The 13990-nt window shown below is 33.2% G+C and overlaps 1 protein-coding gene across 5 annotated transcripts in view; it reads right to left on the bottom strand.

The window, feature by feature from the left end:
• Positions 1-5730: 5730 nt before the first annotated feature.
• Positions 5731-13990, bottom strand: part of LOC149419324 (uncharacterized) — an 87094-nt gene continuing 78834 nt past the window's right edge. For all 5 annotated transcript variants that reach the window (XM_089638217.1, XM_089638220.1, XM_089638221.1 and 2 more), the window contains one exon: positions 5731-10338. In XM_089638217.1, coding sequence (XP_089494343.1) covers positions 10101-10338 — 238 coding nt within the window. In that variant the 3' untranslated portion in view covers positions 5731-10100. The remainder of the gene's footprint in view (positions 10339-13990) is intronic.

Here is a 13990-nt window from a genome sequence, read left to right as displayed (position 1 = left end):
CAATATCACGTGGCTGATTCTACCCCCAAGTGGTAGGAAGAATGACTCTATGAAATTGCTAAGTACATATTTACGTGCGTACAGAAGTGTCAATGTATAATGTTTTACAGTATATTAGAAGTATAATGAACAAGAAACGTGTAAATGGTTTTAGGCATATATATACGGTCCTGCCGCTTAGATCTCCACTGTAACACTCATTATTTCCTAGCAAGGTGATGGTTGGAAAAAGGTTAACTTCCATAATAGTTCGATTTACATCACTTTAAAATAAATGTATCGTCGCCACTTTGCATAAGGCGAAGCTTAATGCTAAATCACTATTTTGATTAATCTTTATAACGACTTGGTGTACATTATGAATACCAAAAAATATGCTTTAGATAAATTGAAGGTTTTACTATCGCTTCGCTTGAGTAGAATACAAATAAAAAAATAAATTACTCGATAAAAAATTTAAATGTAAACTACTAAAAAATATATATTTTTTAATAGAAATGTATGAACGCGTAAAGGAAACAACTTTTGAAAAATATAGTATTATAGCTGAAATTATCTGTGACAGTTTGACTTGATTAACTTTTTTGCTTTCTTATAAAATTACTTACAAAATAAATAAAAAACAGTTTTGTGCTTGAAATCGAACGTTTCTAGACTCCGTTTGTCAAGCGATTTTAATGCCTATTACCTATAATATAAGGTATACCAAGAATATACACATTTTTGGCTTGTAGCTTCCTCATAAGAGCAGCGCTATTCGCTACGCATCAATCTATCAGTTTGACCAACCTTGCAGTTACGAGGTTGCTTTAATTTGGCTTATTGCGTAGTTTTCTCTAGAGTCGATCTCAGGTAATGACAGAAATAGGGGAAATTCAAATTTGATATTGTCACATTATTTGTGACGCCGGAATGTTCATCTTATAAAAAAAATCATAAAATATAGGAAGAGTTTGCAAAGCATCGGCAGGGCCGGCCCTACATGGGTGCAATTGGAGCAGTCCGCTTCGGGCTACGAATTACCAAAGAGCCAAAGCGCTAAGGCACTGATAATACCTAACACCAAATAATACATCGCCCTTGACAATATTTTTACATAAAAACATCGCTACACAAAAATAAAAATCATCCGAATATTAATCTTTAATATTGTTAATGTGTTTGATGTTCGGTAGATACACGCAAAAAAAACAATCCTCACGCACCTTTATACAAACATACACAAAGACTACACACAATTTTTAAATACTCGCTGTGCTCGAAACAATATCAAAAATTTACTCCAAATTCCTGTAATGCATACTTCTTTCGGTCAAAGAAATTTTAGGTACATTGCAACAAGATTGCACAATACTCTTCCAGAGAACATAAAAGATTTGATACCCAAACAAATTTCAAAAAGAACATTATAATTTGGATAAAAACTAATAATAGGGCCTTTACCAGTGCCCTCACCCAAATTCGAAACTATTGATGCAACAAAAATATTGAGTGTTTATATTATAATATACGTGTAGGTATACTCATAAGTATTGAGTATTAAAAGTAGTAAATTAACCATTAAAATAACTGCTTCAACACAGGCTAGTGAGGCAGGTTATGAGAAGCCTCAACAGTATTCCACACACTTTTCCACAAATAATCATCTAGTCAATCCACATTATGCAAGTGCATTATATAAGCATAATAAATACAAAACAATACAAGAACAACACGTCAACTCACCAGAGATCAAATGGGAAAATAATTCACCGACTCCAGATATTTTCATATCAGAGGGTTCGGCTCGGTAGAACTCCTAACTGGACCTATAAATCCTACTGATCCCTCAATATAAATATTTTTTTTTAATTAGTAACCCTACATGTATTTAAAATCACGGATTCTTGCATTTTTAAATATAAATTCTTTGACATATATTAATTTATTATTAATATTATTGATTACAGTGATCACCTCCCTAGGCGTTTACTGGTTTTAACAAGGGGCGCAATAGTTTGGCTCAAGGCCGGCCCTGAGCATTGAACAAGCCTCATCTATCTTATTATTGGCTCATGACGCTTGGCTCTTGCCGATTCTGATTATGTTATTTTGTGTGTAGATTCAGATTTTTGCCTCACTTACATTGTGACCGGAATTTTATTTAAATCAATAAATGGTAGGTAATTAATTTTTAAATATTTAATACTTTCCAATGACGATTATGTTTTAAAAATTGTATTCATAGCCTATAACCAGGTATGCGGCAATTTTTTTAACTCCACTTGGTTAGTTTAGTATCGAACACGTTTGTTGCAAGTAGTATTAGTCACGCAATTTATTTTATTTTTTACATATTATTACACTTAGTGTAGTGTTTATTTAATATTTATGTACATCGTCTAAAATAATTTTATATTAAAAACTAACTAAAATATAATTTTTTAATTATCTTATAAATCTTGCGATATTGAAAAATTATTCCATTTCTCTTGATTGTTCCAAATGTCGATAAAAATAATGTGGGTATAAGATTATGGGCGGATAGCAAGAATTCAATTTGAAACCATTTGTAGAATACGTTCTTGAAAAATATATGTCATGATGGATTTTTATTCGAAAAATGGTAATGTATTATGAAAAGGTAAATAATTTTAAACAATTTTTTTGTTTGTTTACTTCTGTGTCCGATACTGCAGGTATGTATTGATATCCTCCAATTCTACACAATTCTTATAATAATATATTTTTTAATTTCTTCCTGTAATCTTCTTGTATGTTTATTTTCTTTGTTTACAATATATTTTCTTTGATAATTGATAATCATTTTATGTTTGGCATAATAACAAATAATTCTTCCAAGTCATTATTAACTTTTTTTTTTCTTATCTTTTGTAACTACTTGTTTTTTATTACTAACTTAACTTTATATTTAACCTTACACTTTACACCGTAAATTATACTTTATACTTTACACTTTATACTTAACTTTATATTTAACCTTTACACTTTATACCATGTATTGTACTTTAAACTTTATGCTGTATACTTTATACTTTTAAAGTGTATTTTTATATTTATGTTAATGACACATGTCGTGCCGTTTGTATTTACATAAATATTTTTTTAAATAAAGATGTTGTCTTGATTAATAATATTTATCTTGATCGTTTATCATTGTAATCATCATCAGGTACGTAGTTGTTGTATTATAAAGCTTTATGTGATAGAAAATACTGTTGATTTGTGCCCTACCCGGTGTTGTCCGATATTATAAGAAAATGTGGTTATTTTTAATAGATATAATAGGTAATGATACAATAGGTAATAGAAACCATATGGGTACATTGAACAAAACTTTCTGCATATGCTTAATTCATAAACCATTAAAATAAAATTAATAACAGGAAAATAAATCTAAAAACGCATTGCGTACGATAGTAGTAATAATATTTGGACGATTTGTATAGCGCCGGTTTTGTGCAAAATCACCTCAAGGGCGCTGTACTATCTGCCCTCCCCCTACTCTTGTCCAAATGTCTTCCCATCATTGATCTTCGGCTCTTGGATTTGATATCGCAGGTTCAAATCCCAGTCAGGGCGAAAAAAAAATCTATTATTGAGGGTTTTTTTCCAGAAAAAAAATTCCACCAAATCAAATTGTTGTTCAATCGTGAAAGGAACGCCTTGGTGAGAGACCACTATTCAAAATCTAAACGTGTCTTGAAATTGCTATAGCAGTGTTCAGTAAACCGATCTGATTAAGTAGGTAGCTAGTTCCCAACCTTCATCTACCTCTCCTCTTCCCGCTTCTTTCCACCTGACAACTTTCCCCAAATTGGAGGTGCCGTAGTTGTACTACGGAATAGAAGATAAATGTAAAATCACATTTTAAAATTAATCTTATTAATTGTTGTAAGAATAATTCTGGCTCTAGATTGATAGAATGGTCATAAATTGCTTTAGTAAAATTTCTGACATTACAAAATAAGTGTTTCGTGTGAAAAAAAAGGAAAACTTTTGTATCGGCAGTCTACGGACCCAAGTGTAGGTAATAAGGGCCTAGCGATATCAAACTTTATCCATTATTTAACATAATTGATGTAAGAAAGCGAGGTAAACTCCGAAATGGTCATATTTGCCTATAGTATGGTTTTTGATTTACACAATCCAAACAAAAAAAAACGTTTTTCCATTCGAACAAAAATTGCTAATTTCCTAAACCAATAAATGATAAGTAGTAAATATAATAATGTGGGTAGGACCCTTGTTCCAAGAACATCCAATTTTCCTGAACATGATTATTTTTGTATCGAGAGAAACTTTTTCCATTACTTTACATATTTTTGAGAACGCAATAATAATATTTTGATTGATAAAAAAATACTGGTGACTGTTGGAGATATTCCATTCGGTACTAAATAATAGTGACTTAGAATGATTGGATGATATTGTGTTGGAGATAATATATTATTACTTACGTACGGTCAAAAAAACAACACACGGATAAATTATAATTTTCGTGAATAAGTGATGATTTTAAGGTTCCATGCTAACTCAACACAGTGGCTATTCAACACACATTTAAAAAGTGATATAAAGTCATTAAAAACGATGAAATTTTTTTTAACCTAACCTACTTAACCCAGTTAATAAAGTTTTTTTTCATCACTTTCCATGACTTTATATAACTTTTTAAAGATGTGATGAATTATCATTTTGATGATTTATCCGGTCACTAATATTTTTATTGCAACACAATAAATACGTTAGTGCCATCTGTTGGTGGCTAGAAAATAAATCCCATCGCTGTATTACTGCCACCTATAGGTGAGTAGTTAATGCACAATATTTGCTAAGTGCTTTAGTTTTAGGACGATAGGTGGCAGTAAACAAATTAGATAAATATTTCGTTTATTGGAAAACAGACATAAGTAAGTTATTTATTGCGAGATTATCTATTATTTTATCTTCTTTGCTCATATTATCTGTATGATTTCCTTTCACAGATAAAATAAAATTCAGTTAAAATTATTTGCTTGTTTCTGTTGGATTACTTCCAGGAAAAAAAAACATTTGATGGGTTTTACGTCCAAGGGACAAATTATTATGAACAACGTAAAATGAAAATGTTTTTTGTGAAATATCTACATACAGTAGACGGCAATCCAACACCGCGTAAGTCATATTTGGCCACTATTTAGGAGAGACAAAAAAATAGCGATGATTTTACCAAACAAAAGACAATTAAGATGCGCAGTGATTATTTTTTATTATAAAACCTCTTACAATGAAAACATCCTATATCAATCCAACTGATGTAGGTTTGTTACCGCCGTCAAATGGCATTGCAGGATGACTTACGCGGTGATGGATTATTCAGTCAATAAAAAATAATATCTAATTTGTGCTAGTTTACCCAGCTAGTAGTCACTAGATGAACTATAATTCTGTAACTTGAATATGTAAATATTATCCTTCTTTTGGTAGTTTCAAATTCGCAAAAATAGTGCATGTCCCTAAATCTCTTGAGGGTTAAATTCTCAAGCGTCAAAAGTACTCATCAGATAGAAAGATTGAAAGCGTATCCAACTGTGGGATTTTTATCCTCGGCACGCGGGAGGTAGCATTTCAGAGGTTAATCATTTTATTTTGTTAGTTTCAGCTCCAATTTTCAGGAATAGTGGAAAAATAAAGAAAATATTTCAATGTATGTATAATGTATTTATAATAATAATAACATAGCATTTATATAGCTCAGTTTAGTGTCTTTTCACTTCAACTGCGCTTTACTATAACAAACTTAAAAACGGTAATTTAGTATTAGTGTTCATGTTCTTAAAATTATTCCTACAGTGTGCCTTACCCAATACAAATCTAATAATATAACACTAAGGATGGGATGTTTCGGAGAATTTGAACAATTCATCAAATTTCAACGTTCATTTTCGGGTTCTGTGAAAGTCCTATTCAAGTTCTGTTATTATATCATTGTAGGCTAATTGCTTGACAAAACTGAAATAAAAACAGAACTTGAAAAAATCTTTCACAGAACTTGTAAATGAACGTTGAAATTTGATGAATTGTTCAAATTCTCCGAAACAACCCGTCCTTAATGTACACTTTATACAAAGCGATGACAAAACAAAGAATAACAAAAACAGCAGGACAGGACAAAATAAGAACATTAAAATTAAAACATAATATAAAACAGGAGGCAGTTTGTTCTCAGAAATGAGAATCTTCTGAGTAGACATTTAAAAAGGAGGCAACCGAAACCAAACAATTACTGGAAATTTGAGAATATGGCATACTATAAAATATTGAAAAGAAGTTAAGATTTATGAATGGTAGAATTTTTTTAATCAATTTATTTTTAAAGCCCGTTTAAATTTAGCCAAATTCTGGAGATTAATAAGAGTTGAGGGAAGTTTATTGCAAATGAGCAGGCTTGTTACACGAAAAGAGCGATCATAGTAAACGGCTTGATTTGACCTAGAAAGTTCTATTAGACGATTACTAACATCTAGATCTATTGACCTTACGAGTAAGCTGTCTATCGCTTAAGTTTTGTCAGACACATAGTTCCGATATATAGGCTGGCGCTATTCCTTGCAATGCTTTGAAGGTCATTAAGCAGATCTTAAACTCTATTCTTTCAAGGCATCGAAGCCAGTTGAAGCAATCCCTTATAAGTGGGGTTTTAAAATAATTCACAAAAAAATCATTCTCGCCGCAGCATTAAAAACAGACTGAAGTAAGCCGGCATATGCACTATTGCAATAGTCCATACGTGAGACGACGAACGAATTCATGGGTGACTTTGCTCCATCAGAGGGAAGGCATCTCCTGATTGATTTTATCTGCCTTAGATGGAAAAAGCCAGAACTCACAGATTTTGAAATTTCTGATTCAAGAGAAAGACTATTGTCCAGAGTGAAACCCAGAAATTTTATTTTTGCAGAAGGGATTATATCTGTATTCTGAATAAGTCAAGGATGGGTTGCCTTTCAGGGGAAGCTATCCAAATAAATTCTGTCTTTGTCGGATTAAGTTTAAGTTTATTAACATACATCCAACTTGAGACTGTGTTAATGAAGCTAAGCACCTCGTTTTTAAGAACGTCTTTTTCGTCCTGAGAACAACACATGAAAATCAAACGATCATCTGCGTAGCCTTGTGATTCAAAGCCAGCTGAGTGAATGTTCAAGACGATTTGTATAGAGAATGAAGAGAATGGGACCTAGGACAGAACTCTGGGGAACTCCAAATTATGTACATTTATTGAATGTTACTGAGGCTACTGGTCCAGAGAGGTACAATGTCATCCATTGAAGTACATCACCACGATTGCCAAATTCGGTTTCAAGCACATTTAATAAAATACTATTAAAATTAAATTAAAATTAAATCTACTGTGTCAAATGCCGCACTCATGTCAAGAATAGATAACAAACCCAACTTACTCAAGTCTGAAATTACCCGCGAAAGAACGATTTCTGTTGAATGGAACTGTCGATAAGCGGATTGATTTTTGGCAAACGGACCAGCGGAGTTCAAGTAACCCACAAATTGTTTGGCAACGATTTTCTCAAGCAGTTTTGATAGGAATGGTAGGTTGGATATTGGCCTGTAATTATCCGTACTGTCAGTATCATGATTTTGTTTTTTTAGTATTGGAGTAATAATTGATTTTTCAGGTGTTCCCGGTACAAGTGAATTTACTAGAGACTTTTGGATAATTACGGTTATTACAGGCGCTTTATTGGAAGACATTGTTTTAAAGTGGATATGGGGTCTTGAGCGCATTGCTTGTTTGGGCAAGACTTCACAGCACGCATGACATCTTCTTCCGTTACTGCTGCAAAAGTAGAGAAGTTACCAGAGAGCGGAGTTGGTGCTGCGACAGAAGGCGATCCTACCAGAATTTTTTCAACTTTACTTCTAAAATATGTCACGAGACTATCCACTTCAAGAGAGGCATCAACCTTGGTTTTGTTCTCTCCAGATGAAGTCTTTATATTTTGAACAGTTTTCGAGGGTTCTTTTCTGACTCAATTAGCTCACACTAAAAGTTAGATTTTTCTGCCTTGTAAGAATTTTGCTTCGCAATTCAAAGTTGCTGAAAGTCGGGTTTCATCTGTAAAACTTCTCAAATTTCCGCATTTCCCTTTTCTTCTTGAGACATTCACACAAACTCGAAAGTGGTATACACCTAACGTATCCCTACACTGTCTAAGCGAAGACTATTTTGCATTACAATTGCAACTCCTCCGGAATTTGAACATTAATATTGGTTGTATCAGTTTTAATGGGCCTTGCAGCTTTATATACCGAGAACCCGCTTGACCGAAGGGTTTTTGATTGACTGGGAGTCTGCATTTTCGTGCCAAGTCTCCGATAGTGCCAAAATGTGGATACCTTTGCCACGTATCTGATCCACAATATCATCGTGTTTGTTTGCAATGGATCGCGCATTCCAGGTGGTGAGGATTAGAAACTTAGGCGGACGAGCATTCTTGGTTTGTGCTAACCGCAGGATTTTGACTAGTTTAACCTTCCTCCCGGCTCTACACCCTCTTTTTCATCCCTTATGCCATAACACAGATAATTTGGCATATTTCACTTATAAGGATGCACTTTAAGAACACTAGTATAAGAACTACCCTTTCAGGTGAATTAAAATCTGGGACCTTATAAAGATACGTGTCTGCGGCTTCCAAGCGCAAACAAGATCTATTTGTTGAAGATTAGTATTACATATTGCAATCATTTCTGTTACATAATTCAATGATAGTAATAAACATGCAAAGAAGAGCACTTTATTATGTCAGATAATTTATTTAAAGCCCAGAACTAATTCATATTCCTGTGACGGTAAAAATAGCAAATTTGTGAGGAATCCAAATATTGAAATAATTTTCCTTGATAGATATAATTTATAAAACACTTTATTTACACGGGTATTATAAAACATAAACTTATTAGATTTTACTTCTGTGCAATTTTGATTACTCCAATGGCAGCTTGCAACAGTCACAATGCTCATGCGCTCTGTAGGAATAAAAAGGTACTATCAAACACGGCTACCATCTTGATAGGATTGACCGAAATTTTCAGACAGATCAATAATGCAAAGTGATCGGGTCAAAATAGGACTTCGCTACACTCAAACAATTAAAATATGCATTTCTTAAGACAGGTTGTTTCACGGAGTTTGAACAATTCATCAAATTTCTAAGTTAATTTTCAAGTTCTGCTTTATTATATCATTATGGGCCATTTGGTTAAAAAAACTGAAATAATAACAGAACTTAAAAATTAACTTTGAAATTTTATGAATTGTGTAAATTCTGTGAAACAACCCGTCCTAAGATTAACCGTGATAATGTATTATTATAATATTCAGTAACAAGTTAGGAAAATAATAATTCTTATCAGTAAACTATGGTCCAATAGAAATATTTTATTCAAAAAAAATAATAATAATAGTCACAAATTAAATTTTTGGTCAGAATTTTGCATCTGAAAGGCACAATTACATATTTAATTCGTTGTTTATATGTATTGCATATCAAGTCATTATACATATATATATTATATACACAAAAATAATAAATTCAAACACTTTCAGCACACATTAGAACTTATTTTTAATTATTAATTTGTATACATATTACATACCAAGAATGTAATATCACAGATAGTAATCGGTGGTATGGAAAACAATCTGATATACAGTATGAATCGTGACATTTTTTTACCAATCCTATCCAAGAAATAGTTCATTAAACTGAACTTGAGCAGAATAATATCATTTTTATTCTGATCCACACATAAGACAGGATTGTTCAGAACTTCAGATAGGATTCTGTCACCAGATTTGATAACCTTATATACTATCTAAGAAACAGTTCATTAAACATAACTCCATTATAATACGGTGAGATTCACCAGATTTTATGAACTTATACCACTCTATCCAGGAAACAGTCCATTGAACTGAACTCCGTGCAGAATGACATATTTTTTATTCTGATCCATACATCTGACAGTCTTGTTCAGTCGGATGGCATCTTCAGATATAATTCTGTCACCAGATTTTATGAACTTATACCACTCTATCCAGGAAACAGTCCATTGAACTGAACTCCGTGCAGAATGACATCTTTTTTATTCTGATCTATACATCTGACAGTCTTGTTCAGTCGGATGGCATCTTCAGATATGATTCTGTCACCAGATTTGATGATCCTATAATCCTTTGTCTCCACCAGATTCATGTTGGCCATCATGATTCCCACGTCATCCGCGTTGGTGTCATACAAAATGACGTGAAGATCGTCTACTTCGATTGACCTAAAATTAAAAGAAACTTTTATATTTGCAGTTTAAAACGCAACCGGTGCAGTTCATAGCCACTGTACGTATAAGATGCACAAATGAGGACTCCACATTGTGTGGATATGGACTAGTTCAAACTGAAGAGCGCAATGTAGAAGATTGTATTCTCCAGTTCCTTAAAGGCGCAATATGTCTTTGACCAAAAGACAGTCCATAAGTACGCTAGTTCAGATAGAGCTCACAAGAGAGCTACTACTAATAAGTGATAGAACTGTTCAAGTACTGAATGATATGTACTCAGTTGCAGAGATGTACTTTATTTGAAATAAATCCATTTCAAATGGAAATGCAAAATGCAAAATGGTTATTTTCCATTTTGCATTTTAAATGCTTTTCTAAAAACCATTTTGCATTTTGCATTTTAAATGCTTTTCTCAATGCATTTTCCATTTTAAATGCTTTTTGCAACATTCTTCCTACAATCTCCACTCTTTTTTTCTTTGAAATAAGAGGTAATTCCCATTTTTTTTAGTTGCTGAATTCGGGAAAATTATCAGAAAAATTCCCTCACGTAAGGTTTTTCCGCAAAACGCAAAATACTGTGGGATTGCCTATCTTAAGGCGCAAAACGGGGTTTGTTGCCGAAATATATATTTTTTTATTATTTACAACTTATTATAAGATAATTTTAAGTTTTATAGACTGAAACAAAACATTTAGTAACTCATGACGATAAAATTAGTCAGCTTTGAGTCATATACGAGGGTGGGTCAATAAGTCCTTAGAAAAAAGCATTAAAACAGTTTGTATTTTTGTATTTTTTTTTTATTTCTCAACATAATCTCTTTGGAGCTCAATACACTTGGTTAGACGTTTCTCAATTTTTTTTAAACCGTCAGAAAAATAAGTTTTCGGAAGGTCCTCAAAATAAGCATTTGTCCGATCGATGACTTCTTCATTTGAAAAAAACGTTGTCCACTTAGCCATTTTTTTAAGTTTGGGAAAAGGAAAAAGTCACTGGGGGCTAAATCTGGCGAATACGGTGGGTGGTCGACCAATTCGAACTTCAATTCTTCAATTTTAGCCATTGATCGTAAACATGTGTGAACACGGGCATTGTCCTGATGAAAGAGGATTTTTTCCTGTTTAAATGAGGCCGTTTTTCTTCAATTTTGTTTTTTAGCTGGTTCAATAAAGATGCATAATAATCCCCTGTTATTGTTTTTCCTTTTTCCAAATAGTCAACGAAAATAATTCCACGTGCATCCCAAAATAAAGTACCCATAACCTTACCAGCTGATTTTACGGTTTTCGCCTTCTTTGGAAATGGTTCGCCTTTCGCAATCCACTGCTTTGACTGTTCTTTCGTCTTGGGAGTATAGTGGTGTATCCATGTTTCATCTACAGTCACAAAGCGACGAAAAAATTCATCCGGATTGCGTTGCATGAGCGACAACAGGGCCAACAGAGGCCACCACCCTATTGCGTTTATTGTCGACTGTGAGCAAACGCGGCACCCATCTTGCAGAAATTTTTTTCATGCCCAATTTGTCATGTAAAATAGAAATGACGCTACCTTTTGAGATCCCTGTAACCTCAATTATCTCACTCAACTTTAATCTTTGGTCACTTAACACCATATCGTGGATTTTATTGATCATTTCTGGTGTAGTCACCTCTACAGGACGTCCTGAGCGTGGTTCATCCTTTGTTGATGTACGACCACGTTTAAATTCATTTAACCAGTTATAAATAGTTGCAAGTGAAGGAGCAGATGTGTCGTGAACTAAATCCAACTCATTTTTTATTTTCTTTGCTGTTAACCCTTTTATATTAAAATGTTTAATAACAGCTCTAAACTCAATTTTCTCCATTTTTGTAAACAAGCAAATTTTTTTTTTAAATGTACGAGAAACACGCAACAACCCGACCAATCTGCTTGAAACTTCGCAGCATACTGAATCGGTAGTGCCTCTGCATGAAAACAAACCGCTTACAGTACTAGTCGCGCCACCTGTCGGCTTTTCTAAGGACTTATTGACCCACCCTCGTATATTGGGATTTTCCATAGTAAGTATTATGAGAGAATGCCGGAATTCCCAAGGTGCCCACTCCCTTCTATGCCCTTTCATTAATTTATTTCTGTTCCAACTTTCGTAACGTGCGTTTCAAAAATGACTTCAAGAGGTTGTGTAAATTCTTCTGAGAGTTTTTGCTATATTTGTGGTGAATTTGTAGTGAAAAAACAACAACTAAATATTACTGATTTCATTAAAAAACGTATATTTTGGGTATTTTGGTGTGAAGATAGGGGACCAGGACAAATCTTGGGCCCCGCATGGAGTTTGTTCAGGGTGTGTTGAAGGACTTAAAATGTGGTCAAAAGGTAAAGTTAAATCTTTTCGTTTTGGTGTTTTCTTTGTGAATGGGATAGTCGTGCCAAAGCTAAACACTGGAACCAGAAAGTGTGGCCGAAAAGAACAATGAAGGTCGGAGAGAAAAACGTGCACTTTAAATCTTTGGTTGATCCTAAAAAGGTTCTTCTACCACCGCTCCATATCAAACTTGGGATGATGAAGCAGTTTGTGAAGGCATTGCCAAAAGATGGCGAGACATTTAAATACCTTTCAAGCAAGTTTCCTGGTATGTCTGAAGCAAAGCTGAAGGAGGAAGTTTTTGTTGGTCCTGATATTCGTAAGCTGATGAAAGATAACAACTTTGAAAATGTGATGAACGTCGTAAGAGGTCAGCATGGAATTCTTTTAAAGATGTAGTTACGAAGTTTCTAGGGAATCAGAAGGATCCGGACTTTGAAAATATCGTAGAAAATATGTTGTTCAATTTTTAAAATCTGGAATGCTCAATGAGTTTAAAACTCCATTTTTTGAACTCCCATTTGGATTACTTCCCGGAAAATGTTGGTGCAGCTAGTGAAGAGCAAGGTGAGAGGTTTCACCAAGATATCAAGGAAATGGAGAGAAGGTATCGAGGTCGATGAGATACAAATATGATGGGCGACTACTGCTGGATGCTGCATAGGGAAAATATAACGTCCCACAAACGAAAAAGCACAAAACGAAGCTTCCAAACTAAAAAAAAGCAGATTTTATAAAGATTTATAATTGTATATAATGTAAATAAAATATTTATTGTTATTAAGTTTAATTTGTAGAACTGATTTCTTTCAATTTAATTTCAATTACTGAGTAATTGAAATTAAAATACCTACCTAGAAATAATATAAATGTATCGTCTGTAAGTGGGCTACCTACAGTTTGATAATGCCTTTAGAGGGCGAAACAGCTGTCACGCGTAATAATAATTACACAGCAGAACTTGTTTAAAAATAAACTGTTTTTATAAACCCAATAACAATATTATTGAATATATAAAAAAAAAGTAAATAAAATATATTAAGACTTAAAATTAATTAAATTTGTATAATTTCATGATTTTTTTTCTTTTGAACATTCCCTACAGAAGTTGTGTAAGGCGGGTTTTCCCTATATTTTAATTTCCACTTCCTTAAAAATCCTTACGTGATGGGTCGAAATGGATGGCATTCTCGAATTCAGCATACTGACATACCTACATATAATTCAACCATTACCATTTAGAAAAAAAAATAAAAATGTCAATTTGCAGACCTGTGTAATTTACATTTGTC

This window comes from Hesperophylax consimilis, chromosome 12 (genome assembly GCF_061612785.1).
Source record: "Hesperophylax consimilis isolate HC1 chromosome 12, BYU_Hcon_1.0, whole genome shotgun sequence".
In the NCBI taxonomy this organism is placed as follows: domain Eukaryota; kingdom Metazoa; phylum Arthropoda; class Insecta; order Trichoptera; family Limnephilidae; genus Hesperophylax; species Hesperophylax consimilis.
This window is presented reverse-complemented; position numbering and strand designations above follow the sequence as displayed.